At 50.7% G+C, this 25786-nt stretch overlaps 1 protein-coding gene across 4 annotated transcripts in view; it reads left to right on the plus strand.

Annotated features, from left to right (window-relative positions):
* The first annotated feature begins 1057 nt into the window (after window positions 1-1057).
* Window positions 1058-25786, plus strand: part of Tox2 (TOX high mobility group box family member 2) — a 120070-nt gene continuing 95341 nt past the window's right edge. For 2 of the 4 annotated variants that reach the window (XM_021156338.2, XM_029474327.1), the window contains exon 1: window positions 23188-23307. In XM_021156338.2, coding sequence (XP_021011997.1) covers window positions 23188-23307 — 120 coding nt within the window. Of the gene's footprint in view, window positions 1110-2231; window positions 2351-23187; window positions 23308-25786 lie in introns of those variants that run through there. The other 2 variants (XM_029474330.1, XM_029474328.1) reach the window with 2 other exon arrangements.

The raw sequence follows: 25786 nt of genomic DNA on the forward strand, positions 1-25786 counted from the left end.
CAGTATGGAGCCCGAGTTAGTTTCAAGCTGTCTCCTAAGTGGGCAAGAGGCTCACGCTCTTTTCTCCAGTTGTTCTTCCCAGGCAGGCTTCTAAAGTATTCCAGAACCTGGAACCCAGGAACTGGATGGGGGTGGGGTGAGCAGAAGGCAGCCCCTGATGGTTCTTCCAGCTAGCAAGTGTCTGTGGAATAAGGGTGCTGTTACAGACAGACGGACGGACGGACGGCAAGGGGCAGATTCACACTGCTTCTCTGGGGTCTGAAAAGCTCTGGATGATGGCTAAGTGTACTGGGCTTCTGAGCCTTCCCGTCCTTACCACTAAGGGGGAGGGGACTTTCCACAGTCTCCATCCAAGCGCTTTCACTTCTGCATGCTCTCCCTTTCTGGTGCCTCGATTTCCTCATATATAAAATAAACCTTTATGCGCGTTGCCCTCTCCCCCGTCCCTCTCTGAATAACTCAGATGAGCTTGAGGTGTGTGTGTTTGTGTGTGTGAGTGTGTGTTGGGGGGCAGGGAACTATTCTAAGGCCCATGTAAGGCAAAAGGTAAGATAGTGCCCATCTCCAAATGGATGCTCCTTCAACTACTTCCTACTTGCCCTGCAAGCAGGGTGGGGATTGACACTGTCCCCAATATTTGGGGCTGGGAATGTCCCATTTCTGGACAGGGGTGGCCTAGAGATCTCTCTCTTTCCTCTCGCTCTTGGTGACAAAAGGCGGGACAGGAAAGGTTCACTTGGACTGGCAACTAACTCTAGGGGCGGAGGGTTGGGCGGAGACCAGGGCGACCAGGGGGCCCCCTTGCCCTCGGCGGCTCCCGAGGCCGGAACAATAGCGCTTGCGGGCGGGGCGGGGGAGGGCGTGGCGGGAGGGCGTAGCTCCCCTCCGGGCGCCGCCCCCGGCCCGCCCCCCGCGCTCGCACACGGGCTCGCATAGGGCTCCCACGGCTGCCCGCCCAGGCACTGCCCGCGGGAGCCGCCGCCGCCGCCGCGCCCGCCATGGACGTCCGCCTGTATCCCTCGGCGCCCGCGGTAGGTGCGCGGCCCGGGGCCGAGCCGACCGGCCTGGCACACCTGGACTACTACCACTGCGGCAAGGTAGGCGGCAAGGTAGGCTGGGGGCCCGAGTGTCCCGGGCTGGAGCATGGGGACAGGAGTAATCTCGTGGCTGCGGACGTAGGCACTCTGGGGGCGCACACGGGGACACGCACACAACAGCCCGGACGACGGGCGCGTGCCGCTCACACCGCTACCCTCGCGGTCGGTCACACACGCCTGGAGTTGTAGATCACGGGCAGAAGTCAGCCCGACAGCTTCCCGTAAGACGACACAGTGACACACTCACCCACGCTTCGCATTCATTCACAAGCCGACGCGCAGCGACTCTCTGTCACCCAGCCAGGCGGCACCACACACAGCCTTCGCCGTCCCACATAAGTCACGGTGCCAGTCATTTATCCTCAACCACACGCAGCCACTCGCCCACGCACAGGGCTACGCTAACATACAAGTCATCTCATCTATCTACACTCGTACACAACGCTTCCACACAGGTTCGCAGCTGCTGTCACATCCAGTGGCAACGGGGGACAGTCACACAAAGAAGTAGCTCCGACAGTTACAGCTCAGACTCACAATGACCCACAAGTGTACACGTTCGGTTACACAGATCCATCCCCTGGACGAGAAGCCCCAGCTACAAATCGTCCTGATGGCCACCTAGTCACACCCGGACACACCCAGGGACAGTCACAGGCTCCAGCACCCTCCACTGCTCGCCCCCACCCCTCGGTTGTCCACACTCGCGCGTCGGGGTTTTAACTTCTCGGTGCTGAGCATTAATTGGGCCGTTTACTAATTGGCCGTCACTACCCCGTGGCGCCTCCGATTTTATGCCGGTGTCGTCCAATCAAGGCCTATCCCTTCCCTGGATTGGGGAGCTAGCGTCCCTCCAGGCTGGGGCTGCAGCGAGGAGGTACACTCTCGCTCCCCGTCCCCACCATTTTTCTAGGTTCTCTGTGCTCAACTCCAGCCAGGGCCCCACAGTGCGGCGCCTCCGGGAGGTAGTGCCTGGATCCCAGGACCAGGGGCATCGGACCCCACCTCCCCTTTGAGCTCAGCGGGCATGGTCAGGGGCAGCGGCGTTGTCTGAGTCCCCTTCCCTCGCAGGGAAGGGAACTTTGAAACTTAGTTCGGACGCCAGACGGTCCGTGAGTCCCCGGGTCTGTGCGTCGGTCGGGGTCAGGCTGGAGCCGAGCGCGGCTTTTCGTCACTCGGAGCCCGGATTGAACAGCGCGCGTGGGTCTCCGGGCGGTCGGGACGTAGACGCGCGGGCTCCGCGGCGCTGCGTGGTGAGTGCGCGTCGGGTGGCTGGATCCATGACCCTCTGGGGGTCTGTCCCTTCCCTACAGGCTGTCCGCCCAGCCCCTGTCTGCAGGGATGTTGCCGGGATGCTGCAGGAGCCGAGCGTCCGGCCGATCGCTGGGCCTCCGGGGCTGGGCCTCTCTGCAAGTGCATCCTCAGGCCCTAAGGGAGCGGCTGCGGCCCGGAGCCCTCTGCAGTTCGCCCTGGTCTGGGCGGCGCGGGCCACGCAGGCCGAGGCGTCCCGGGGCAGAGGTGGGCGGCGCGCATCTCTCGGAGGGGGGAGAGCAGATTATCTTTTGTGCGCTGATCCGCAAAGTTGGAAGCCTGAGAGGGGGGGGGGGATGGTGCCTTAGAGAGAAGGCGGGTTCCGGAGTCGCCTTCCAGTGTGGTGGGAAAATGGATTAAAACCAGCAAGTGGAGTTTTACCAGAAGCTGAAGGATGGGGCGGCAAGTCATGTTCTGCCCTTGGCTTTGTTTAAAATATCGAATGGGCAAAACGGGGTTCACCCTCTGGTTTGGTGGCCGCGGTGGAGATTGGGGATTTATGCCTTAAAGTCTGAGTACCCAGACTGGGGGCGGGGTAGGGTAGCTGGAAGAGGTCTTTTGGAAGTGATGTATCTGCAAGCCCCACCAGAGTGGGGCCTGACTGTCTCCCTTCGCCGCCTTTGGGAAGTAGGACGCTGCCGACCCCCCAACCCCCCCAACCCCCACCCCCACCCCCACCCCCCCGCCGCCTCTTTATTCGGAAGCTCTAGAAACCTCTGACTCAGCACCAGAACCTTGGAACCTGCTGGAAAGGGCGCAGAAGTGGAGGGTGGAGATTTTGGTTTCTATCTGTGCTCTAAGACCCTGGCTTGCAGCTGAGGAAGTTTTGAGGATAGTGGGATGGGAAAAGCCACCAGAATGCTGGAAAGGAAGGTGCGAAACATGGGCTTAGATGTGAGACCCGCGGGTTCAGCCCTTCAGGCTGGGGTGATGGGGCACCTGGCTCAGCCTGAATGCAGAATCCTGTTGACAGGTTCCCCAGTGTGCTGTGGCCTTCCATGGTGGTTCTTGAGGTTCACTGTGACCAGGAACTCCATCCCCGGTTTTTTTGTCTGACACCAGAAACTGATGATTGTGGAAAAGAAAATGTCCAGGTTTCTTACAGAGACTCACTATCAGAGTTGGAGACCTAAGGTGTAATAGCCACTCTGGGGCAGTGTGTGTGTGTGTGTGTGCGCGCGCGCGCCTGTGTCGGGAGGTGCTGTAAAATAGGTTATAGAGCCAGGACACAGCCCACACACTGGGGACTCTGTTCCTGGAGCCAGGACAAGAGGCTTGTCTCTCAAGCATTTGCCCAAACGATGTCAGACAACCGTGGGGCAGTTGACCTGGAAGGGCCCTTGGCGACGGTCCCCTTGGCGACCATCCCCTTGGTGACTGTCCCTTAGCAATCCTCCACATAGAGATTCCCAGCCTCTTTAAATCAAAGTCATGAGCACTAGCTGCTCTTCTGCTGGGTTTTGTTTGAGCAAACACACAATGATAAAAAGCTACTGAGCTTCATTTTAGCTTCAAAATACTTGTGTAATTTATTAATTACAGTAATGTTAGCATGCATGAGAAAAAATTGTCTATTAGATATAAAGCAAGCACGTTATTCTTTTTTTTTTTTTTTAAATGTAGTAACTGTTTGGTAAGCACCGGGGCTCCTGGCTTCTGGCATGGGGGATCTGGGGTCCCGTGGTCTCTGCTTCACAGAAGGCAAAAGTCAGTCATGGAGTAGCAGGTGAAAGTCAGAGATGAGGCTGAATCCAAGTTTCTCAATTTACAGCAGGACAGCAGTCTGGCCTCCTTCTGAATCTCTCTCTGCCGTGGTTTTGGGACTGGGAAATCTATGTTTCATCCACAGAGGATTGAATTCCTTCCATTCAGACTTTGGAAGGCTGGGAGCTCTCAGCTCAGCCAAAGCAGACTGGTACCAAGAGGTCACTGGGACAGGGCGAACCTGGCTTCATAGCTCCATATGTGGCTTTGTGAGCTAAAGAAGATGATTTTCTAGCTCCTTAAAAAAAAATTACAATGCATGCATGTGCAGGCGTTCAAGTCAGAGAGCAACCCGAGGCTCTCTCCTTTCCACTGTGTGTGTCCCAGATGTCCAAGGTTTGGCAACAGGTCCCTTTACCTGCTAAGTCACGTGTAGGCTTTCTAGCTCTCTGTTGACACAGAGTATGATCTAACAGAATAAAATGTAAATGAGCTTGGTTAGCTATAAACACCCATGAACCCACTAATGCAGTCTAGGTAGAGAATATCTCCATTACCCACAGAAAGGCCCTTGTTCCTAGTGAGCACCCCACCTTTGCCCCAGCAGCAATTTCTTACCTGATTTCTAGTCCCCACCTTTTTTTTTTTTTTCTGTTCATTTTAGGAGTGTGAACTCTACGTGAGCCCCAGTGTGTCACATACAGCATGGGCATTTAGAGTATGGCTTCTTTTTTTCTTTCTTTCTTTCTTTCTTTCTTTCTTTCTTTCTTTCTTTCTTTCTTTCTTTTTTAGCTCAATCTGTTTTTTGCATTCATCTTGTGTGTGTGTGTGTGTTGTTGTTGTTCCACTTTGTCACTGAGTGATATTGCATCGTGTAAATATAATACAACTGGTTACTTTATCTGTGGATGGGCATTTGGGTTTGTTTCCAGTTTGGGGAAATTGTAAATAAAGCTACCGTGAATGTCCGTCTACAAGTCTTCTTTCAAGGAGAACAAATTGTCTATTATCACTGAGCCTTGGTACCCTCTTTACAGTTTTTTTTTCTGTAAGATTTATTTATTTTTGTTTTATGACTGTGGGTATTTTGCCTGCCTGTATGCATGTGCAGGATGAGCATGCAGTACCCATCAAGCCCAGAAGAGGGCATCAGATCCCCCTGGAACTGGAGTTAACAGATGATTGTGAGCCCCAGCATGGGTGATGGAAAGGAAACCTGGGTCCTTTAGAGAAGCAGTCAGTGCTCCAGGCTGATCCTCACTCCCACCATGTACCCTCTGGAGGACATTACCTACTTCTGCGATTCAGGACACAGGCGTGAGGGATGCAGACTAGGAAAGTTCTTGGTGGTGATATTAACTGCCTACCACCTACTCCAGCAAGAGGCTTAACCTCTCTGTTCTAGCATCCTTTTATCCCTATTTGATACACACTAAAGGCCAACCTGGGTGCCTCTCCCTGTGGAGCACGCTGTGGCCAACAACATCTCTCTTTCTCCAGGATCTCTCAATAACTAGTACTGCTTGGGGTATGGGATGTTCTACCATCTGTCAATCAACAAATATTTATTGATCACTGTTTTGTGCTAGACCTTTTCTAGGTAACCAGTGCTATGGTAATGAACAAATTGTTGCTCTCAAAGCTTCTCTGTCTGTCTGTCTGTCTGTCTATGGATAAAATACAATATTATGATTAATAGATCTCTAGATATTTTCTGGATATGAACTAGGGAAGAGGGCTGATGAGACAAGCTCTGTGGCTGCTTTGCAGTGTGTGTGTGCGTGTGTGTGTTTGCCCTAGTGTGTGCACATGTGGAGGTCAAAAATTGACACACTGGATGTTGTCATAGTTAGGGTTAGTGTTTGTCAATGTGTTATACACAGTTAGACCTCAGAAGACGCACTCTCAGTTGAGGAATTGATTCTATGAGATTGGCCCGTGGTTGTGTCTGCTGGATATTTCTCAAGTGCCGATTGACTCAGTAGGGTCCAGCCCACTGTGGGCAGTGCTATCTCTAGGCAGGTGGGTCTGAAGCAGCTGTTTAAGAAAGCTGTCTGAGCAAGCCAACTGGAAAAGAGCTGATAAGCAGGGTTTCTGCTTCAGTTCTTAGCCCCAGGTTCCTGCCCTGGCTTCTCTCAGTGATGGGCTGTAACCTGTAAGCTAAATAAACCCTTCCCTCCTCAGGCTGCTTTTGATCATGGTGTTTACCATAGCAACAGAAAGCATAATTGAACAGGTGTCTTCCTTTATGTATATTAAGACCAATTTCTCCTCGAGCCTGGAACTCAACACTTTAGCTAGACTGGCTGGCCAACAGTCTTCTAGGACCCACCTGACTCCAGCCCACCAGCACTGGATTATAGGCATACGCCTCCATGACTGTGACTGGCTTTTACCGGGGTCTGGAGATCCAAACTTGGGTGTCTATGCTTAGGCTGCAAGCACTTTATCTATCAAGCCCTCCCTCAGCCGGTTTTGCAGTTTTAAAATGGAAGGTTGGTAGCAGGCCTCTGAAATTTTGAAAATTTATGTACACAGTAAGGGTCGCTTGATGTTTTTTTTCAAAGCGTCATTATCTTATTCATGTGTATGTCTGTATGCCTGTATGAACACATGTATACAGTTGCCTGTGGAGGCCAGAAGAGGGTATTGAATCTTCTAGAGCTAGAGTTGTGGGCAGTTGTGGGCCTGTGGGTGCTGGGACCTGAATTCTGGCTCTCTGCAAGAGCAGAGAGAGATCTTAGCCACAGAGACAAGCAGATCGCAAGCTTCTGATCTGGTAAGTTTTGAAAGCAGCTTCCAGAGTCACACTCCCAGGGATTTCATTTCCTTTGGTCCTGGTGAGTGGGCCCTGAGGATTTGTATGTCTCATGAGCCCCCATGTGATGCTACAGCTGGTCACATGTTAGAGGCCATAGTTTGTGTAGTGGGGGCTTGCTTGTTTGCTTACAGTTTTGAGTGGGCTCCTGGCAGGCAGGAACCACGCTCAGTGCTTGGCACAGTGCCTTCTCATAATGGCTCGGTGAGTAAGTGGTAGTGGGTGAGTTATTTTGCTCACCACCCACATAGCTCTGGGTATAGCATCGGGCAAGCATGGGAACTAGAAAAGCTTGGTAACTAAACAGCTGGAGGCTCCCTTTGGCACAAACCACGAAGTAGAGGTTACTTCCTGTGATGGTTTGTGTACGCTCCACCCAGGGAGTGGCACTATTAGAAGAAGGTGTGGCCTGTTGGAGTAGGTGTGGTCTTGTTGGAGTAGGTGTGTCACTGTGAATGTGGGCTTTAAGACCCTCATCCTAGCTGCCTGGTATTGTGCTAGCAGCCTTCAGATGAAGATATAGAACTCTCAGCTCTGCCTGCACCATGCCTGCCTGGATGCTGCCGTGCTCCCACCCTGATGATAATGGACTGAACCTCTGAACCTGTAAGCCAGGCCCAATTAAATGTCCTTTATAAGACTTGCCTTGGTCATGGTGTCTGTTCACAGCAGTGAAACACTAATTAAGACACTTGCTATCCTGGACTTGGGGTGCCTGAGTCCTTTACAATATATGTGTGTATGGGGTAAGATTTGCATGGCTTTCTTCTGCAGGGTCCCATGGGAGGAGCCCTGGGCTGGCTGGAATTAAAAGGTTCTGTCAGGAGGTCAGATTCTTTGCCAGGGAGCTTTATACTTCCGGACTTAGAGTTTCTTTTGCTGCGAAGAGGCACCATGACCACAGCAACTCCAATAATGGGAAACAGATCATTGGGTCTGGCTTACAGTTCAGAGGTTCAGTCATTATCATCATGGTGGGGCATGGCTGCATGCAGGCAGACATGGTGCTGGAGGAACCAAGGGTTCTACATACTGATCAGCAGGCAGCAGAAGGAAGCCGTGAGCCATGCTGGGCATAGCTTGTACATATGAGAACTCAAAGCCTGCCTCCACAGTGACACACTTCTTATAGCAAGGCCACACCTATTCCAACAAGGCCATGCCTCCTAATGGTGCTACTCTCTATAAGCCAAGCATTCAAATACATGAGTCTATGGGGACCATTCCTATTCAAACGGTTACACTGACCCTCTAGTCCTGCATCCTGTTTGCCAGAGGGTCCTCCCAGATCAAGCTTCTGTATGTCAGGCGCATCAGTCCAGGCTGCCGCTGCTCACTTCAGACTCCTGAGTGACTTTGAACATGTCACTAGCTTTCTCTTGGTTTCTGCTCCTCTGTGTACAAAGGAGAATGGAATCAGCAACCATCACCCTTCCAAGACAGTGTGGTGTGAGGTATTATGAAGTAAAAGGCTGGGGTGCCTTGTATGATTGTGGCACATGGGAGGATCCTCCACCAGGGGGTATGATGCTTTTTGAAGAGTGTATTAGACTGCTTTTCATTGCTATAACAAAATACCGGAGGCAGGCTAACCTTGTGAGGGGTTTTCATGGGTTTCAGGGTAGCCTCTGCCGCATAAACAAACTTGGTCTCAATAATAAAAAAATAAACCGGAAGCTAAAAGATTTAAAGAAAATAAAGGGGTAGATTTAGCCTATAATCTTGGGGGCCAAAAGTCTGTAGAACACAGCATGGGTTCTGAGTGCTGCCTCACCTCATGGGTAAAGGCACTGGTAGCCAGAACAGATGTGGGGACAACTATCAGATTTCATTTTAAACCAGAGCCACAGGGTAGGGAGAGGCAGGGCTTGCTGTTTGCTGGTAAAACATGTCTCCTGAGAACCTCTGAGGATCCTAGAGACCAACACCTCAACTACAGTGAAGAACTCCCACTGGGCCTTCTGAGGGGGTCTTGAGATGTTGTCCCTGGGATAAGAGAGGACTCTTGTGTTTCAGAGTGGGCCTGGCAGATAAGTGATCAGTAGACATTTGCTCTTGACGTGAGTGAATGAATGAACTGTGGGAGGGCTGTCCAGTGAGCACCTGGAGTCTAGAACAGGACCAGGGCCATGGCCAAGAGTCTTTGAGTGATGGGGGGACCAGTGCTAGCCCATGAACCAGCCTGGGCCTGGTAGGTAGGGCAGCCAGGAGAAGTGGAGAAGCCAAGTCTGTGTACACTGCACAGGTTGTCACAGATGCTCTGCTGGGTGGCTGCCTGTTGTCTCTGTGGGTCATCTCTTTCACTTCTGTGACTTCTTAGAATCCCAGGATTGATGTCTAGTGTGGGTCATCTGTGGAATGCAGTGGGCCCAGGATTATGGCATACTGGTAGCATGGGTGGGTTATTCAGTGGTCCAGTCTCTTCTTCTGTCAGATGGCAAATCAGCATCTCCCCCAAGGAGGAGGGTCAGCGATTACAGTATTCAGTACAGATAGACACATTTTCATTTCCATTTGCTAAGAACAGTGCCCTAGAGTTCTATGTTAGAAATCAGCTCTTGTGTGGGACGTGGCTTTCCTACCAACATCCTTCCCTCCTTTAGGTGGTAGGGAAAACAGGGGGCAGGGGTGGTGGTGTTTGGAACGTTCATTGGCTTGGTCTTGTGACCTTGGGCACACAATCTAACCACTCTAGGCCCATTTTCTTGGATGCACATGAGCTTTGGTATGAGGTATTCAACTCCAAGATGAAGCTGACATTATTGTCCCCCCACCCCAAGTGTGAACTGCAGTGTCAGGTCTGGGTTCACACTCTGCCCCATCAGGAGTACTCTCTAGTAGGCATGTTCTCACCCAGCACTACGGCCTACAGCGGATGCTATGCGGGGGTCCCTACCTGAGACAGGTATAGCTCCAGAGCTGGGTAGCTTCCATCATTCATATCTATGACCAACTTCTTCCTCTGCCCAGCCTCATGTCCCTCTCCCTATGGGTGTACCCTATGTCCCCAGTCTTCCCTCAGCATAAATCGTCCATGGGTGACTCTTTGGATCAGATTATGTTTTCATGAAAAGCAGGTAACCCCAAGTTGAGGAAAACTCCTCAGAAGCTATCAGGGATTTCAGGAGGCTGCCTGACTGCCTAGGTTGGGACTATGTACCCCAGGCCTATACGATATCCCCATGCCCAGAGCAGACAGGTGACTTTCTCCCCAGTCTCTGGGCTAGAACTGAGTGGTCCCCTCATGGAAGCTCCCTGACCAGCAAGACTGGCCCTGTCCTCTTGTCAGCAGTACAAGCTTCCAGCTGCTTCCCAGGTAAACTAACTAAACTTGAGATGGAGCCCAGTGATCAGGATAGTGGTGCCATCCAGCCACTGGGCCAGTGTTTGAGAGGCACAATGCTCCTGGCACATGGGGGGAAGATCAAACACAAGCCATTGAGCTTTCCTGCCATCACAAGACCAAGAAACCATCATAGAGACTGGGTCAGAATTTGGGAGAGTGACGCCTCTGTCGCTCTATACCCACACACACTCAAACCAAGTAGGCTAGTGTGTAGCATGTGGGTGTCCTTGCTCCCCTGAAGGCAGGCCTCACCACGGGGGTGGACAGATCCCCTGAGGTTCTTTTCCCTCTGCCTGGTATACCCCCACTTCTGTATATGCTCCATGCCCCCACTTAGCTCCCCTTCCATTTAAGACTCATCTGTGTGACATTTTATGGAAGGCCAAGCAACTGTCACTGCCCCCGACAACTCTGTGTGTGATCGAACATTCAGGATTGGGCTGAATTCCCAGCACCAGGCACACAGTAGGCACTTTACAAAAACCCATTGTACACCGCCCCCCACCCCTGCCCCAAGAAACCCAGCCACAGGCACTGTGCGGCCACAATCTTCCTGCTCCCTCTAGAAAGCAGCAGAAATCCCCGTCACACCGTAGCAAGTTTTAAGCATCAAGGTAATTGATCAAAATTTATCACCCTGTGCTACACAACATCTTCTTGCTAAGATATAAAATTATCATTTACCATGACTCATTAAGTTAATAATTACAGACCATATGCTTTTATTGCTTCTCCCAAGCCAAGGTGATAAATCACCCTGTGGGTTTGGGTCTGTGTAAATACAATGACTGCCAACAGAGCAGATACGGGATTTACAGACAGGAACACACAGGACAGAAATGCTGAACTGAAAACACAGCCCCGAGATCCTGCCAGGCCCTCCTGATGTCTCTGAGTTCCTAGGCCCGTGTTTCTCCACCAAGGCACAGTTTTAGAATATTCCTGGTTGTCATAGCTTTTGGGACGGGGTGCTTCTGGCATCTAGCAGGTGGGGGGCCAGGGATGCTACTTCGAGTCTTACAATGCACAGAGAAAGCTCTGTCACAGCGTGTGATCAGGTCCAATGTGCCTGGTGTGCTGGGTTAGGGAACCAGTGTTCTGGACCAGCATCGACTTCCACTGTGACTCTTAATTTGCATCTGTGGTCACTTCTACTGTGCATGTTCTTTTCATCTGAGCTTCACAGCAAAAACATAAGGCGTTGCTGTCTTTAGCTGTAGGCTGGACCAAGCCACTGATCAAAGGCTTCGGGCTGATGCATAAACCACTTCATTTGCTCTGTCCTCAGCCTCCTCTGCTGCTCTTGGGACTTCACTGAGTTTGGCAGGGATAGCTTTTCTAGTGACTGTGGGTTCCATGGTCCTTAGGGCTCCCGGGCCGTGTTGTCATTCTCTCCTTTGGCTTTTTTATTTCCAGCAGTGTCTCAGTGTCTCTCATGGCTGCCCCCTTCCTGTTGCCCCCTGGGTTCTTATAGACTGATCAAATTTCCCCATACATTGATCTGTATGTGAATTGTGAATATTTATGCATTATGAATATGTGTGTATTGAGAGGGTTGTTTTTTTATTTCTTTGTCATCCTTTTGGGGTTTAGAAGCAAGGAGAGAATATGAAAGTGAGTTTAGTAGCTTCCCAAAGCATCTAGTTCCTGTTTTTTGAGTTTTGTTTGAACTTTTGTGGAATTTCAAAGGGAAATGTAGGGTAGAAATAAGCCCAGATGGCCCTTTGCCATTTGTAGGTGAAGACTGGCCCAAATGGCTAGAGTACCAGGTGGCAGAGGAACCAGGATTTGTCCTTATCGCTGTGGGTGACCTCCACATGAAGCTGCCTCCTGAGAGGTGTGTGCATGCGTGTTCACCTTCGTGTGCATGTGTATCCATACATGCGAGTGTGCAAGGGGCCTGTGTGCTGCTTGCCTCTTGCTTTTCCTCTTGGAGAACTTGCTCTTGTGGGGGTCTGGCATCTCCAGCTGGGCCTCCTGCCTTAGGCCTCAACTTCAGGGCTCATTTGCCAGGAGGTCGGCTGCATACTACAGCTAATTAAAGCGTGCTTATCTTGAAGTTGGGTCTCATTTTCAGAATGATTCAAAAACTTATTGGAAATGATTCTGATTCCATAGTTAACCCCAGGTCAATCTCATGCATAAATCTTACTTCTGCAGTGAGCTGTGTTTCGGCTAGACCTGGACTTTCTGGAGAGGAAGGTAAGACCTTCAGGGCTTGTTTTTTTTTTATTCTGAAAACATTTGCTGATGGCTCCGTGGGTGATTTCAGGGGGCCCTGTGCTTCCTATGTTCTTCCCATCCACCTGAGAGATGAGTTAACTTTTAATGTGGAGCCAGATGGTCACACATCAGATGAAGTGCCTGGATTCACATCTTGGCGCTTTAGATGCTGGGTGACCTTGAACCTGTTTCCCAGCCTCTCTAGACTTATTTTTCCTAATGCCACACTCTGACCTCATGTGGGTGTTAAGGACAGATCAGTTGTCTTCTAGCTTATCCCTGGTACTCGGGGCTGCTCGGGTCACTTGGACCTTAGGAGAGCAGCGAGTAACACCTCCATCTGTCAAGGAGTTTACATCTTCAGTAGAGAATGGGAGAAGCCTGCTTTTCCCTGTAGCTCCCCCAGGAAGCCTCTTGGAGTCAATCACACTGTCAGACTTAACTCAGGAGCCCAACCTGGGAGAGACACGGGAACCACAGCCTGTTCCTCTCCACGGGAGGTGCTCTTGCAGCTCTCTGTCCCTGCAGGCCCAGGTAGGACCAGACTTTCCTCTGTGCCATCCCCTCCCTCCTTCTGTATTTTAGTCCAGGCAGTGCGGAGGAACAAGTGCATCCCGGCAGGTGGTTTGAGAGCTGCCTTGTCCTCAAAGCTGTTTCTCTATAGCAGCCACATGTCCCTCAGCTGTCAGGCTCCCCACAGGGGACATTGCAGTGTAATTGTCACTGTGCTCAGGAAATCCTAAAGTATGGCTACTTTATCAGCTATTAGTACATCTGTACATAGTTTCTCTCTGTCTAGGTGAAAGTCATTAGACAGAGTAATTGGGTTTTGTGTGTGTGTGTGTGTTTACCATAGAGCACATCGACTGAGAATGGGCCAGGAGCATCTTACCTCCAGCAGGTTTGCAGTCAGTTCACAGGATAGGAATCTCTTGCAGCAGGAGGTCCTGATGCTGATTCTTTAAGTCATTCACCCAAGGGTAGTGGTGTGTGTGTGTGTGTGTGTGTACACTAGCATGCATATATGTGTGTGGGGTTACAGGACATGTGAGTGTGTGGAAGCCAGAGAACAACATTGGGTGTCTTCCTTAGTTGCTTTCCAGCTTATCTTTTGAGACAGGGTCCCTCACTGAATCTGGGTCTAGACTAGCTGGTCAGAAAGTCTCAGGGTTCCCTCCTGTTTCCCCCTCCTCTGTGTTGGGATTGAAGGTTTCCCTGGCTCTGCATGGGTGCTAGGAATCGAACTCCGGTCCTTACACTTGCATGGCAGGTGCTTTAACCCAAAGCCACCTCAGTGTCATTTGGGGGTTAAATGGAAGTCCTCAGGATGCTGACACTACATTATATACTGCAAATTTTCTGGTTGAGTTCTATAAGGCATACATACATGCACATAAGCATGTACATGTGGGTATACCATGTACACATGAATAACATATACACACAAACACACATACACATAAATATTTCACACACATGAAAACCCAACATGCATGAATACATACATACACACGAACAAACATACATGAACGCATAACACACAAATATATACACACATATGTGTTTCACTTACATTGCCCAGGAAATATGCTTTATCGTACTTACCTGGAGTCACTCCTGGATACAACAGTTTGTAAGAGTCAGTTAACGTATGCCCTTCATTCATTGCAACATCCAAAAGCCATGTCCAGTCCACTGTGTCTGCAGCTTTGTGGCAGGTGGCAGGTACAGTTACATGTGACCCCCATCCTGTAAGCTTCTGTCTTATCAGATACATGACAAGATCCATTTCAAATGTGCGTGGCAAACATTAGGTATAGCTCGGGATACCATGGGATCCCCAGGCCAGGCTGGAGACTGAAGGCGAGGGTTTGTCAGACCAGGGGAGGCCTGCCCGCTTTGGATCGTGATCAGAGCCTGGGTCGTTATTCCAAGTAGAAGGAACAACAGATGTAAGGACACAGAGCTGATATCAGGGGGCGAAGCTAGAGCTGGTAAAGCTATTCATTATTTCTGGGCCTCAGTTTCCCCCTCTTCATAATGGAAGTAGCAGTGTCTGTCTGTTTATGGAGCTAAGATAAGGTAAGAACTCATGGTTGGTTATGCACCTGGCAGAGTTGACCCGAGTTCCCTTTTCAAATCTAGCTTCAGGGGCCCACGTGCCAGACTTGATTTTAAACAAGAAAAAAATCAGGAAGAGATAAAACCACTAGGAAGAGCCTCGGCGTTGTTGTTGTTACACTTCTGGGAAGCACCTTCTGCCTCGCAGATGGAGCCCTGAACAGTGGCAGAGGGCCCTGGGTCGTTTCTCCCAGGACTAGGAAAAGGCATAGCTGTGCTTTCTTAATGCCTTGATGTTTGGTTTTTGTTGTTTTATTTTTGTTTGCTTGTTTTGTTCTGTTTGCAACAGAGTTTCTCTATGTAGTCCTGGCTATGCTGGAACTCACTGTGTAGACCACGCTGGCATCAAACTCACAGAGATCCACTGCCTGCCTTGTTGTTAGTAATATGCCACCACCCTACTGGACCAGGTGTCCCCAGTACGGTTGACTCTCTAGTGACAGGCCTGCCCTGCCTGGTGTTCTGCCCACTCACGAAGTTGCTGCTCCCTCTCCTGTCTTTCTGAAAGGTGGCCGCGCCATTCATTCCAGACAGGGAACTTCAGCTTTCAATGCAGTGTAGGGACATTTTCTGTCCAGTGACTAAATGCTGCATCCTGGGAAGGCGATGGAATCTTTCCACTGTAGAATCAGCTCTGTCTCTTCTGTGTGGAGAAATGAGTTATGGTCTTCTCAGATCTTCTGTTTAAAACCTCTCCATGCAACTCACCTTTGGTCTGCCAGTTCCCATGCGGTCTAGCCACTGCTTGCTTCTCAGACCTCACTCTCAACCACTTTACATTAAGCCCCAGGCTCCAGGCTCTGTTCTGGGGACGTGGTGAGCAGTCAGCCTGGCTATTGCCTCCGTTCTGGCCTGTTGACCTTGTCTGGAATGTTCCAACCTGCATCCTTACATGGAGACTTGTGCTGTCCACTCCCTCTGATCTAAGCTCTCGCTTCTTATCATGCTCTAGTTCCTGACATGGTCACCCTCTTCCCTATCCTAGCCTCTAGTATATTCCTTTGGGGGTATAATGTATTTGGGGAATTATTTGATCATTTCTACCCTGGAGAGTAAACTATGAAAATCAGTGAGATTGATTTTATTTGGCTCACGTGCAGAGCAACACTAGCACCTGCCATGAGGCCTGCTATGGAAAGAAAGAGGGAAGGAAGAAAGGAAGGCAGGAAGGGACAGGAGAAAGAGGCAGTTGTTTTCCAGAAATGACCCCCATAACACATACATCTCCAGCTGAGATGTCCCCCTAGGAGGAAAGTAGGAACACCAGTGAGGTGGGCTGAAGGTGGAAATTCATAGCCTCTGTTCTGAATTCATGCTTGATCTCCAAGGCAAGGGCCAACAGACCCAGCCTCATCTTCCAGCCAAGGTAACCTTGGCTTTGCCCAAAGGGACACGTCAGCTCCCGTTGCTTGGACTGGAGGATCTGGGGCACTGTCAGCCTGACCTTCAGAGATAAGGGAGTTTGTCTCTGGTGTGGGAACATTTCTGTTGAGCAAGCAAGACTTGTGGGTGGTCTCGGTCCTGAAAAGACAGTTCCCCCTTTCTTTATTAAACCATAAACCATGAACATGATATTTTCTACCCCAAATCACCGGGGGGGGGGGAACCATCCGTCCCTAGCCCACTTAAGATTCCAGAACACGGCTCATGTTGGCCCTTTGTCGTTTTAGTATTCAATGCTGTCATTGAGGCTACCTCATCCTGATCTATCAGAAATACCCCACTCCTGGTTTCTTTCTGGGAGCAGCATGTCATTTACCCTGTCATGTGTCGGTGGATCCGGTCCCACCCTCTCATTCCCTTCCTCTACCCCACCCCACCAGGATAACAGCTTCATGAAGGACTCCAGAGGAGCTGTGTCAGTTGGTAGAGTGCCTGGCATGCACAAAGTCTGCGGCTCTGTCCCTAACACCGTCTATACCACGGAGGGTGTGTATACTTGTAGTCTCAGCACTTGGGATGTGGAAGTAGGGGGATCAGAAGTTCATGGTCATCCTTGGCTAAACAGTGACTTTGTTGCCAGACTGAACTACACAAACTTGTGTCTTAACAAAATAATAATAATAATAATAAAATAAGAGCACACAGCATATTTATAGCTCCTGATTTTGTTGGTATGTTATTTCTCTGTATGATGATGTATGTGCATATATGTGGACATGCAGACTGTCAGCCCCCACCTTCCATGTTGCGTGACTCAGGGTCTCTTTGTTGTTTATTGACGCTGGCCCACAAGCTTCCTGGGACGCTCCTATCTGTCTCCCATCTCACACCTTAGGAGCACGGAGATTGCTGGCACACACTCTTATGCCCAGCTTCTACATGGGTTCTGAGGATTCAAACCCAGGTCTACTAGCTTCCTCTGGCCATCTTCCCAGCCTCTGGCATGCTATTTCCAAAAGGGTAGTCTATCTTTGCCAGCAGCAGGAAGAGGTGCCCATTTTATCCTGCCCGTACCACACAGCTCATTATCTTCCGTCAAACCTTCAATTGTGCAGATACCTCCTGTCCAGTCTGCCTAACATGCAGACTCCGGGGTCTTTGTGATGTGGAATTATCCGCCCATCAATGCAGATTTCAGCGAAGAGCTATGTTTGCCATTGTGGTCTGATCTGTTGTTTTTTAAACGCCTGGGGTAATATCCTCAATCAGAGGGCAAACAGAAGAAGGGAAAAGTGGTAATAAAAAATGAATTAGGGTGATTAGCAAAGGTGAGTGCTTCCCTCCTCAGGCGACAGGCTGAGTTGACGGAGCTTTGCAGGGTGGCTCCTGTCCAAACATGCAGCTGGATTACGGCAACCTCCAGGCTGGCCCTGGGGTCTGCTCTGCATATAGGATTCTGGTATTGCGTTTAGTTCTGCAAAGGTCATTGATACCTCTTGGAGGAGGATCAACCCCTGGTGGGTTGGAGCAAGGTCTCCAAAGAGGGGTTACTTTCCCCTCCCCCCGTTTCTATCTCTGGCCCAGCTGAGGACCCACCTCTTCCTTTGGAGCAGAGACTCCTGTGGGCTCTGCAAGAAGGAAGTAAAGGTTTTAATTGACTAATGCAAGCGTAATGGGGGTCCTGAGAACCAGGGTGCTCAGTGTCCCTGAGTGGGGCTTTGGTGAGCTGGTGCAGAAGGTTGGGCTATGCCTCAAGGGGAGAGGGAGGGGAAGGGGAATGATTTGCATTTTAGAGGACACCAGAACTAGCTGGGCTAGGTCCTCTATGGTTGAGAAGAAGCAGAATTCTGGGGAGTGAGGAAGGTGTGGTGTTGGGAGTTGCAGCCACACAGGGTAAAAGGAGCCATGCACACCCCAGAGCAGGGTTGGCTAATATTCGTGTCAGTTCATGGGTTGATGACAGTGAGTCTCCAAAGATTCTGCATCGCAGAGGTCTAGACCAGTGGTCCCTAACCTTCTTTAATAAAGTTTCTCATACTGTGGAGATGCCCCCCAGTCATAAACTTATTTTGTTGCTACTTCATAACTATAATCTTGGCACTACTATGAATCGTAAATATCTGATATTTGACCCCAAAGGGATTGCAACCCACAGGTTGAGAACCACTGACCTAGGAGTTGCTGGAGGGCTGACCAGAGCATGTGTATATACATGTTGAAATGCCTAGAGTCAGCTCAACCCAAGGATTCTGGGAGAGGGCATGGATGAGGAGAACTTTCAGTAGAAGGGCTGTGGCCTCAGCTTGAGCCATGTCCTCCAGAGATCTGACAGTGCCCGCATCAATAGGGTTGAGGTTACAGGTGCGCACCAACACATACGGAGCTTCTCACGTGAGTGCTTAGGTTCGAAGTTGGATGTTGATGCTTGAGCATCCTTAACAACTTATCCCCAAGCCCCTCTACTCACAGGTTTTGCTCACACATGCAGAGCTTTCCATCCTTCCAAAGGACAAGGGAGAACTAATGGGAAACGAAACTGGTGAACCACAGTACAAGCCAGAGTTGCAGAGTCGCAAGGCAGTGGGACTGCGTGTGGATAGGGCTCCATCTTGAGATGTGTCCAACTCTGGCCTTAAGGACAGTGGGACCCATAAATGCTTTTACATGGGAACAGTGGGTGCTGAATCCCCTTTTCTATATGTCCCCTGCAAGAGGATCGTTTGAGGACACACGACAGCATGATGGGTGTCCCTGTAGGGTGTGGTGCACCTGCGGCATAGGCATTGTGGGTAGAGGCATCCAAGACTCATCCAGACCCAGTGAGCTTGGGCTCGAGATAGAGCCCCAAGATGCACAAAGCGGCTTCAGTCACTTCCCCACATGCAATCCATTCAATGGCAGCTCACAGCTTCTCGGCTCTTACAGGTGCCGACAGAGACATCACAATATTGTGAAATTAGACGCCCGAAGCTGACTTCATTACCAGCTTACCTGGCGTCGGAGCAGCAGCCGCCTTAGCACCGACAGTTGGGTGTGACGGAGCTAAAATTGAACTTGGCAATTACCGCTCCTGAGAGGTTCTCGAGACTGTGAAAGGAAGGTTCCATGGAAATCAACCCTGATAATCACGGGTTTAAAATTAGGCCGTTACTATTAAGGCTGCGCCATGCGCAGAGGCTTCGTGAGTCAAGGGATGGGGCGGGGCGGGGCGGGTTTGGTCAGCCTGAGGTACCTTGGGCTAGTGCTTGCTTTTCCAGTTAGTTCCAGTGTGGATGCTCAAGGCCACTATTGTTTCCTGCATGGGTTGCCTGCCCCCTCTCCCGCCTCTGCTTCCTCAGTCTTCATGTTTTCTTTAGACCTGCAAGGGGCTTTCCTGAGTCTCTTGGTGGGACGTGATCCAGGGAGGGCTCCACTCTGGATTCCGGCTCAGAGAAAAGAGCCCTGTGACATGGCTGAAAGCTCCTTAGCCCTGTATGTCTTCCTGAAGCATTGTCTCCCTCTCCTTTTCCCTCTCCTCTGTCTGTCTGTCTGTCTGTCATCAGTCTGTCTGTCTGTCTCTACGTGTTCTGGGGAATCTGGTCTAACTCAGGTCTTCATGTTTGCAAAGCAAACACTTTACTGACTGAGCCATCTCCCCAGTGCCTTTCCTGGAGTTTCTGTGGACCGTCGTTCATTATGTCCCTATTTAGTAGATGAAGACAGCTCAGGGCCCATGTGTGCTCATGAATGGTTTCTAGTGGATTGTGGGAAATCACTGTAGAGTGGCCTGGCTGTGCACTGGAGCCTTATGAAAGGGAAGACAGAAGTTCAAGGCTGCTTTGAGCCTAAGCTTTCTCCCCTGTCTGGCAGACTTCTGCTGTGCAGATGTCAGGGAGTGCCTCTGATGGGGGCTGTCATTCTTAATGGTGATGTTTATGAACCACCTAGTTTGTGCCAGGCACCAGACCAGACTCTTCCCATAGTTAACACCTGCTTTGCATGCTAAAACCAGGGGAAAGCTATTACTCCTGTCTCCACATTAGTGAATGAAGGCTCAGAGAGGTATCTGAACAAGGAAAGGTAGGGCCAGACTTCCAACCCAGGTAAACTGGCCCAGGAACCAGGTCGTAGTCCCTTCACCCTGGAAATGAACCCCCACCAAAGTCCCACAAGAGGTTTTATTTCAACACACATACACACATATAGCGTGAGCTGTCTCTAGGGCTCTAGAGAGGAAGGCAGAAATGGAAATGTCTTCCCAGCAGGCCCCCAGCCCCTCCACAGGAAGCTGACTCATCTCTTTGTGTCTCTGTTTTGAACCATAACCACCCAACAGCTGAGTAATCTGAAAACTAAGTATACTAAACAAAAACTAATAATCTAAAACAAAAGTTCTAGGGGCCTCCAGGTGCAGGGCACCTCCCCAGTTCCATGCCAGTTGTAGATCCTGCAGCCTGCTCTGGTTACCTTGGCCACATGTTGTTCAGTGCTATGAAAAGAGCAGTGGGTCCTGGAATGGAGCTGACCACCCCCCATTCTGAAGCTCACCTTGTCAAGAAAGCCTCATGGTTCAGCCCACTGTGATAGGGGGTTACCCACCCTGGCCCTGCCCAGACCTGTTGCTGGCACCCTCAAAGTGTGTAAATCATGACTGGGACACTCAGTATCACCTTTGTTCCGGTGTGGGACCACACTCTGAGCCTTGCCTCCCAGCCCAGGTGTGAGAACTTGGTCCAGAGACCCCATCCTGGCCTCTGCCCTGCAGAGTGATGCTTCCTCCCCCCCAACATTGGCAGGAGTGGGGTTCAAGATTGGGAGAAGAATATAGAGGCTTCCAGGACTTGTCTCAGATCAACCTACTTCAGTCTCTTCAAATGCACCCATTTTCTCTAACCAGATTGTCCCTGACCAAAGATTTGTTTTTTTGTTTTTGTTTTTTGTTTTGTTTTGTTTTTTTGTGTTTTTTTTGTTTTTTTATAATAATGCAAAAGCAGTCAGGATTGGTGACTCATATCTATAATACCAGCACCTGAGAAGTGAATGCAGAATTGTGAGTTCAAGGCCAGCCTGGGCTGCAGAGCAAGACCCTGTCTCAAAACAAACAAATATCCAAACCAAACCAAAGCCAAGCAAGAATGTGTCACAGCAGTGTGCACCAGGAGGCTGGGGACAATCCCAATGACATGCAAGTACAGCAGTCAGTCACCCAAGCCACTCCGCTGTGATGTCTGTAAGTGTCCTGCACCTGTTTGAGGTGGGTTGGGCTAAGCCGTGGTATCTGGAGTAGGGTTTTGAGACGGGATAGTTTCAGCTTGCCGTGGACTTGCCAAGATGTAATTCTGTAAGTCAGGGAGTCCCTGTATTCCCAGACTCTGCTCCTTGTTCAAATCCTGCTGAGTGTGCATGCATCTATGTGCATTGTGTGCACAGAGGACCACGTGAGGTGTTATTTCCCAGGTCTGTCTGGCTCCATGGTTGTGTGTGTTCTCTGTTTTGAGTGCCTATCAGGTATCGGGCCTTGTCTAGGAGCTGGACTTAACTTAGAGATAACCAGGATGGATAAACTCAAGCGTCTCAATGATCAGAGTCTCTCAGGGGAAGTCACTTAGTAAATACAGGGACACACCTGGCACAAGCCTTAACTTGTGCTGCAGGAAGGATGACCTCCCCATGAGGGGGGCGTGACCCATGCCAGAGAGCAGTGGGGCTCCTCAGGGAGGAAGAGCTTGGCAGGTTTGGAAGGGTGGGACAGGCTGGCAAGAGCATTGCAGGAAGTGGAAACAGAGGGAGAAAGATGCAGACATAGAAGCTACAGTTGTTCATCTCCACCACAGTTCCCTCCTGCTCTGGGCACTGGCCCCTTTATCACCGGGCTTTGCTGTGCCCTGGTCCTTGTCTGCCACTTGGCTGACCTTTGTTGTGTGTGTTGACTAGCAGGATTCTCCAGTGTTCTTATTTCTCAGGCCTGAGATCTCTTTCAGCTTCGATAGCGTCTCAGCTTCTGTTGCACTGGCATGTCTCCCCAAACATCCCATCAATGTGATAGCACCAAGCTCATGGAGTCAAGTAAATATTACTCTCCCCATTCTATAGACTGAGGAGTCGAGGCCCTAGGACGTCAGCTATCTCAGCCAGCAGAGCGAGAAGTCGAACCCAGCTTCCCCCCTTCTTCACGGGGCTCTGATTTAGCTGTGTTCATATGAAAGCTGACGAGATTAGTAGGCATTCATAGGTCCTGGGGCTACACAGTTCCAAGGCTCATTGTTCCTTAAAGGGTGACATTAGCCTCTTGGCCTAACTTCAGCAGGGATGATTAACAGAGGGAGACTTCTATGTTTGTATTTTTAGTCATATATGCAACATTTGCTTGTGCAAAAGAAAAACAAAAAGACAGACGTGGCAGCTGAGTTCCCTCCTCCTGCTCATTGGGTGACTACAGCTAACAGCCTGGTGCCCTTGACAATGTAAATCCAAGGCATGAGCCTCTATCCCAATTCATGCACACAGACACACACACACGACAAAAACGTGAACATGTGTGGGCATGCACACACATGCTCAAGAGCATCCCTCCCCAACACACATACACACACCAGTTCATATTTTTATACAAACAGAACCATGGCCTTGACTTTCTCCCAACCAGTTCCAAATTGTCTTCCACAGACAAGCTCCATCAAATCTGGTCTGTAAAAATGGATGTGTCTAGTGTCTTCAGTCAGTTCTGGCTTCAGATGTTCATCCTGCCTCAGGTCTGTGTACTGAGCAGCATACGCTGGTGTGCCTGTGTGCGGGATGCAGGTATTTCCGCAGCATGGATGCTCAGGAGTCTAATTGCGGAATGAAAGGCGTGCAGCTTTTACACCTTGGCAGGTGCTGACAATTTGCCTTCTGAAGGGCCTTCCGTGCAGGGGCTTCTCCCAGGCAGCATGCCTCTGAAGCCAGGGGTGATGGAGCTGTGTATGGGGGGGCTGCCTCCTCATCTGTTCCCCAAGACCTGGTACGGTGCTCCAAACATGTGGGCCCAAATTGGGATAGGAGATGGATTTGGATCAAAGAGGTTAAATAACAGGTTTTCCTGTTTCACCTTGTAGGAACGGGATGGGGGGCGGGGGTGCTGGGCCTCCAGCCAATAGAGGACCAAGAGTCGTCGGCAGGCTTATAAAGCTGCTATTTCTGGCATTTTTTCTCTTTCTGTGCTGATTATGCAGCAGCATCTCGCAGAGGCTGTCGCAGGCGCGTTCTCTCGCTGCCTGGGCTTCCGTGGAATGAGGCTCAGGCTCCTCACGAGACACTGGTGCATTGCAGGTGCGTCTCTGCAGAAGGTAAGCAGCGGTGCCTGCTGCTTCAAGGGGTGAAGGTGTTCAGGCTGGCCCCGGAGGGCAAGATGGGTGATGCTGGATCCTGGGCGGGGTCAGGCCATGTTCTGCAGTGAGAATGCTGTGCAGGGTCCAAGGGCCTGGATATGGTCCTTCCTCTCTGATAAGAAATTCTGTGTGTGGCTGGCCTTGTCTCTGCTAAGTAGGATTAGTCACCAGTCTTGATGCCCAGGGCACTCAGGAAGCATTCATTCATTCATTCATTCATTCATCTATTCTTGTATTCATACATATATTTATATATTCATTCAGCTTGCATTCAGCTTACATATAGCAGACCTAGCCAGGTGTAGGTGTTTGTGGGAATAGATTGGGAAGAGGGCTAATGGATTTAGACAAGAAACAGTGAGAACAGTGATGGCGACAGCCCATGACGTGTAAGGATCCAGATAACACTGGACTGAGCATGGGAAAGGTCTTCTGAGCAAGTGACAGGAATGAGGTGCAGCTAGGGACGGCACCAGGGAAAAAGTGGGGGAAGCAATGAAAATTCTCCCCATCTTTTGTAAAGGCCACCTTTCTTCTCATTAAGTGAGGGATGGGAAACGGAAACGACCAGCTGGGATCTCCACGGCCACCCTTTTGGAGGAGATGCGCAGTGACAAAGCAAGGAGGAGCAAAAGGTGTAGCAGGTGAAAGAGGCTCCTGTTAGTGGCATTTCCCACTGCCCCTGGGAGCCGGCCGGGAGGTGGCCGGCAGAAAGGACAGTGATCCTTCTGGCCCTCCTATTCTCCATCGTCACTGAAGGGGATCTGGCTTCATGCACGTGCATCCCAGAAATGGAAGCTGACAGCTCTTGCCTGTGTTCCTTTATGTGGAACATTAAGGGAACAGAGAGAAAGACCAGGAACCAGAATCCTTCATGCCTCCTGAGAGCTTCCTTCCTAATCCCCATACAGACACAAAGAATGGTCCGAGACATGGGGCCCAGCACTGCCCAAGGGAGGTCACACAGCCAGCTGGCCGGGGGTGGGGTGGGGTGGGGTGGGGGAAACAGCTATGGGTGACTGCCAAGAACTAGGGTCACTGGTGGGTAATGACTGCTTTCAATCCCAGTTTCATCCTGAGTAGTCAGTGACATGACACGGGCACCTCAGACTGTCTGGGTCTCAGTGTCTACACCTGCAAAGTGGGCACTGGCACCTTCTCTGGGATGGCATGTACACGTTCATGTTGCCCACACTTTACTTAGTAGCTAGAAGGGCTGTCATCCATGTTGAATGAGTAGATGGATGACTCAGAGCAGCTCAGCTGGGGAGGAGGCCAGGATGCCCCCCCCCAGCGGGGGGGACCTGTGCTCTGGTGCAAGCACATGTGGCCTCCAAGCTTCCACTGCATCTAGAGTGGGAGGTGCTGTGTTCTGTGTGGGGCTGTCTGAGAAAAATTGCTCTGGATACCCCCATGGCTTCCTTGAAGGCTGCTAGGCAACCTGGCCTTCCCATCTGACAGGGACAGACAGTCAAATTACCAGCTGCTGAGTGTCACCTGTTGTGTGTGGAGTCTGGGCTGGATGCAAGGGGATGACCTAGGAAGGGTGGGTGTGGCTGGAGAATTGTTAGTCCGTGAAGACCTCTTGTCAGGAACAGAGACTGAATATAGATCTAGGGCTCGGCTTGGAGCAGGTTTCTGCTCCACGGGATCACCGTGTGACCCCAGGCAGGTCACTTTTACCTCTCTAATCCTACGGAATGGCAGGTTAAAGGATGACACAGGATGAGCTATGCCTGGCATGGTGTTGTGCTTTGTGAATAGAATGCCACCCCTTCCTAGGGAAGGGAGCCAGGGAGCTTTGGATGGGGCTTGATGTCTGCTGCATACTGGCATTAGGTAGGCTCCCGCTGAAGGCTTACGTGACGAAGGAAGGTGGCCAGAGTGTAGACTCTAGTCATGGTGTCAATCCTGGCACTCTTCTCAGAAATAATTCCAGCTGGTCCCACCAACTGCTCCTGTTCTGCCGTGCTGGCAGTCACAGGTGGGAGGGGGATTGCTGGGGTGGGGGCTTCCTGCTAGAGATTAGCTTTCTGTCTGAGACTCACTGGGTCCCCGATGCCTCTCCCAGCTGCCTTCTTCAGGAACCAACCTATTGTTACTGAGATCAGGTACTGAAGTGGGGTACCACTGGAGGAGGCAGCTTAGGCTCAGCTGTGACTCCGGAGGGGCCTGGGAAAACAATCACAGGTGGGTGGATTCCTGTCTCTCATGGGGTCTGGGAGCCATTTTCCAGGAAGGTCACCCCTCACGTCCACCCATGGTTGAGTTGATCATTGGAGCAGCTATGGGGGACGAAGGCTTCCATTTTTCTCGCTAGGAGACCCATGCCACTCTCTTACCTCTGAGGAGCTCAGAAAGGCTGTGAGCACAGACTGAAACACCCACACCCTGGAGGGGCTCATCCTAGAGGAGGCGAGGCTGGAAGTAGCCTTGA

The sequence above is a fragment of the Mus caroli genome, chromosome 2 (assembly GCF_900094665.2).
Source record: "Mus caroli chromosome 2, CAROLI_EIJ_v1.1, whole genome shotgun sequence".
Lineage (NCBI taxonomy): Eukaryota > Metazoa > Chordata > Mammalia > Rodentia > Muridae > Mus > Mus caroli.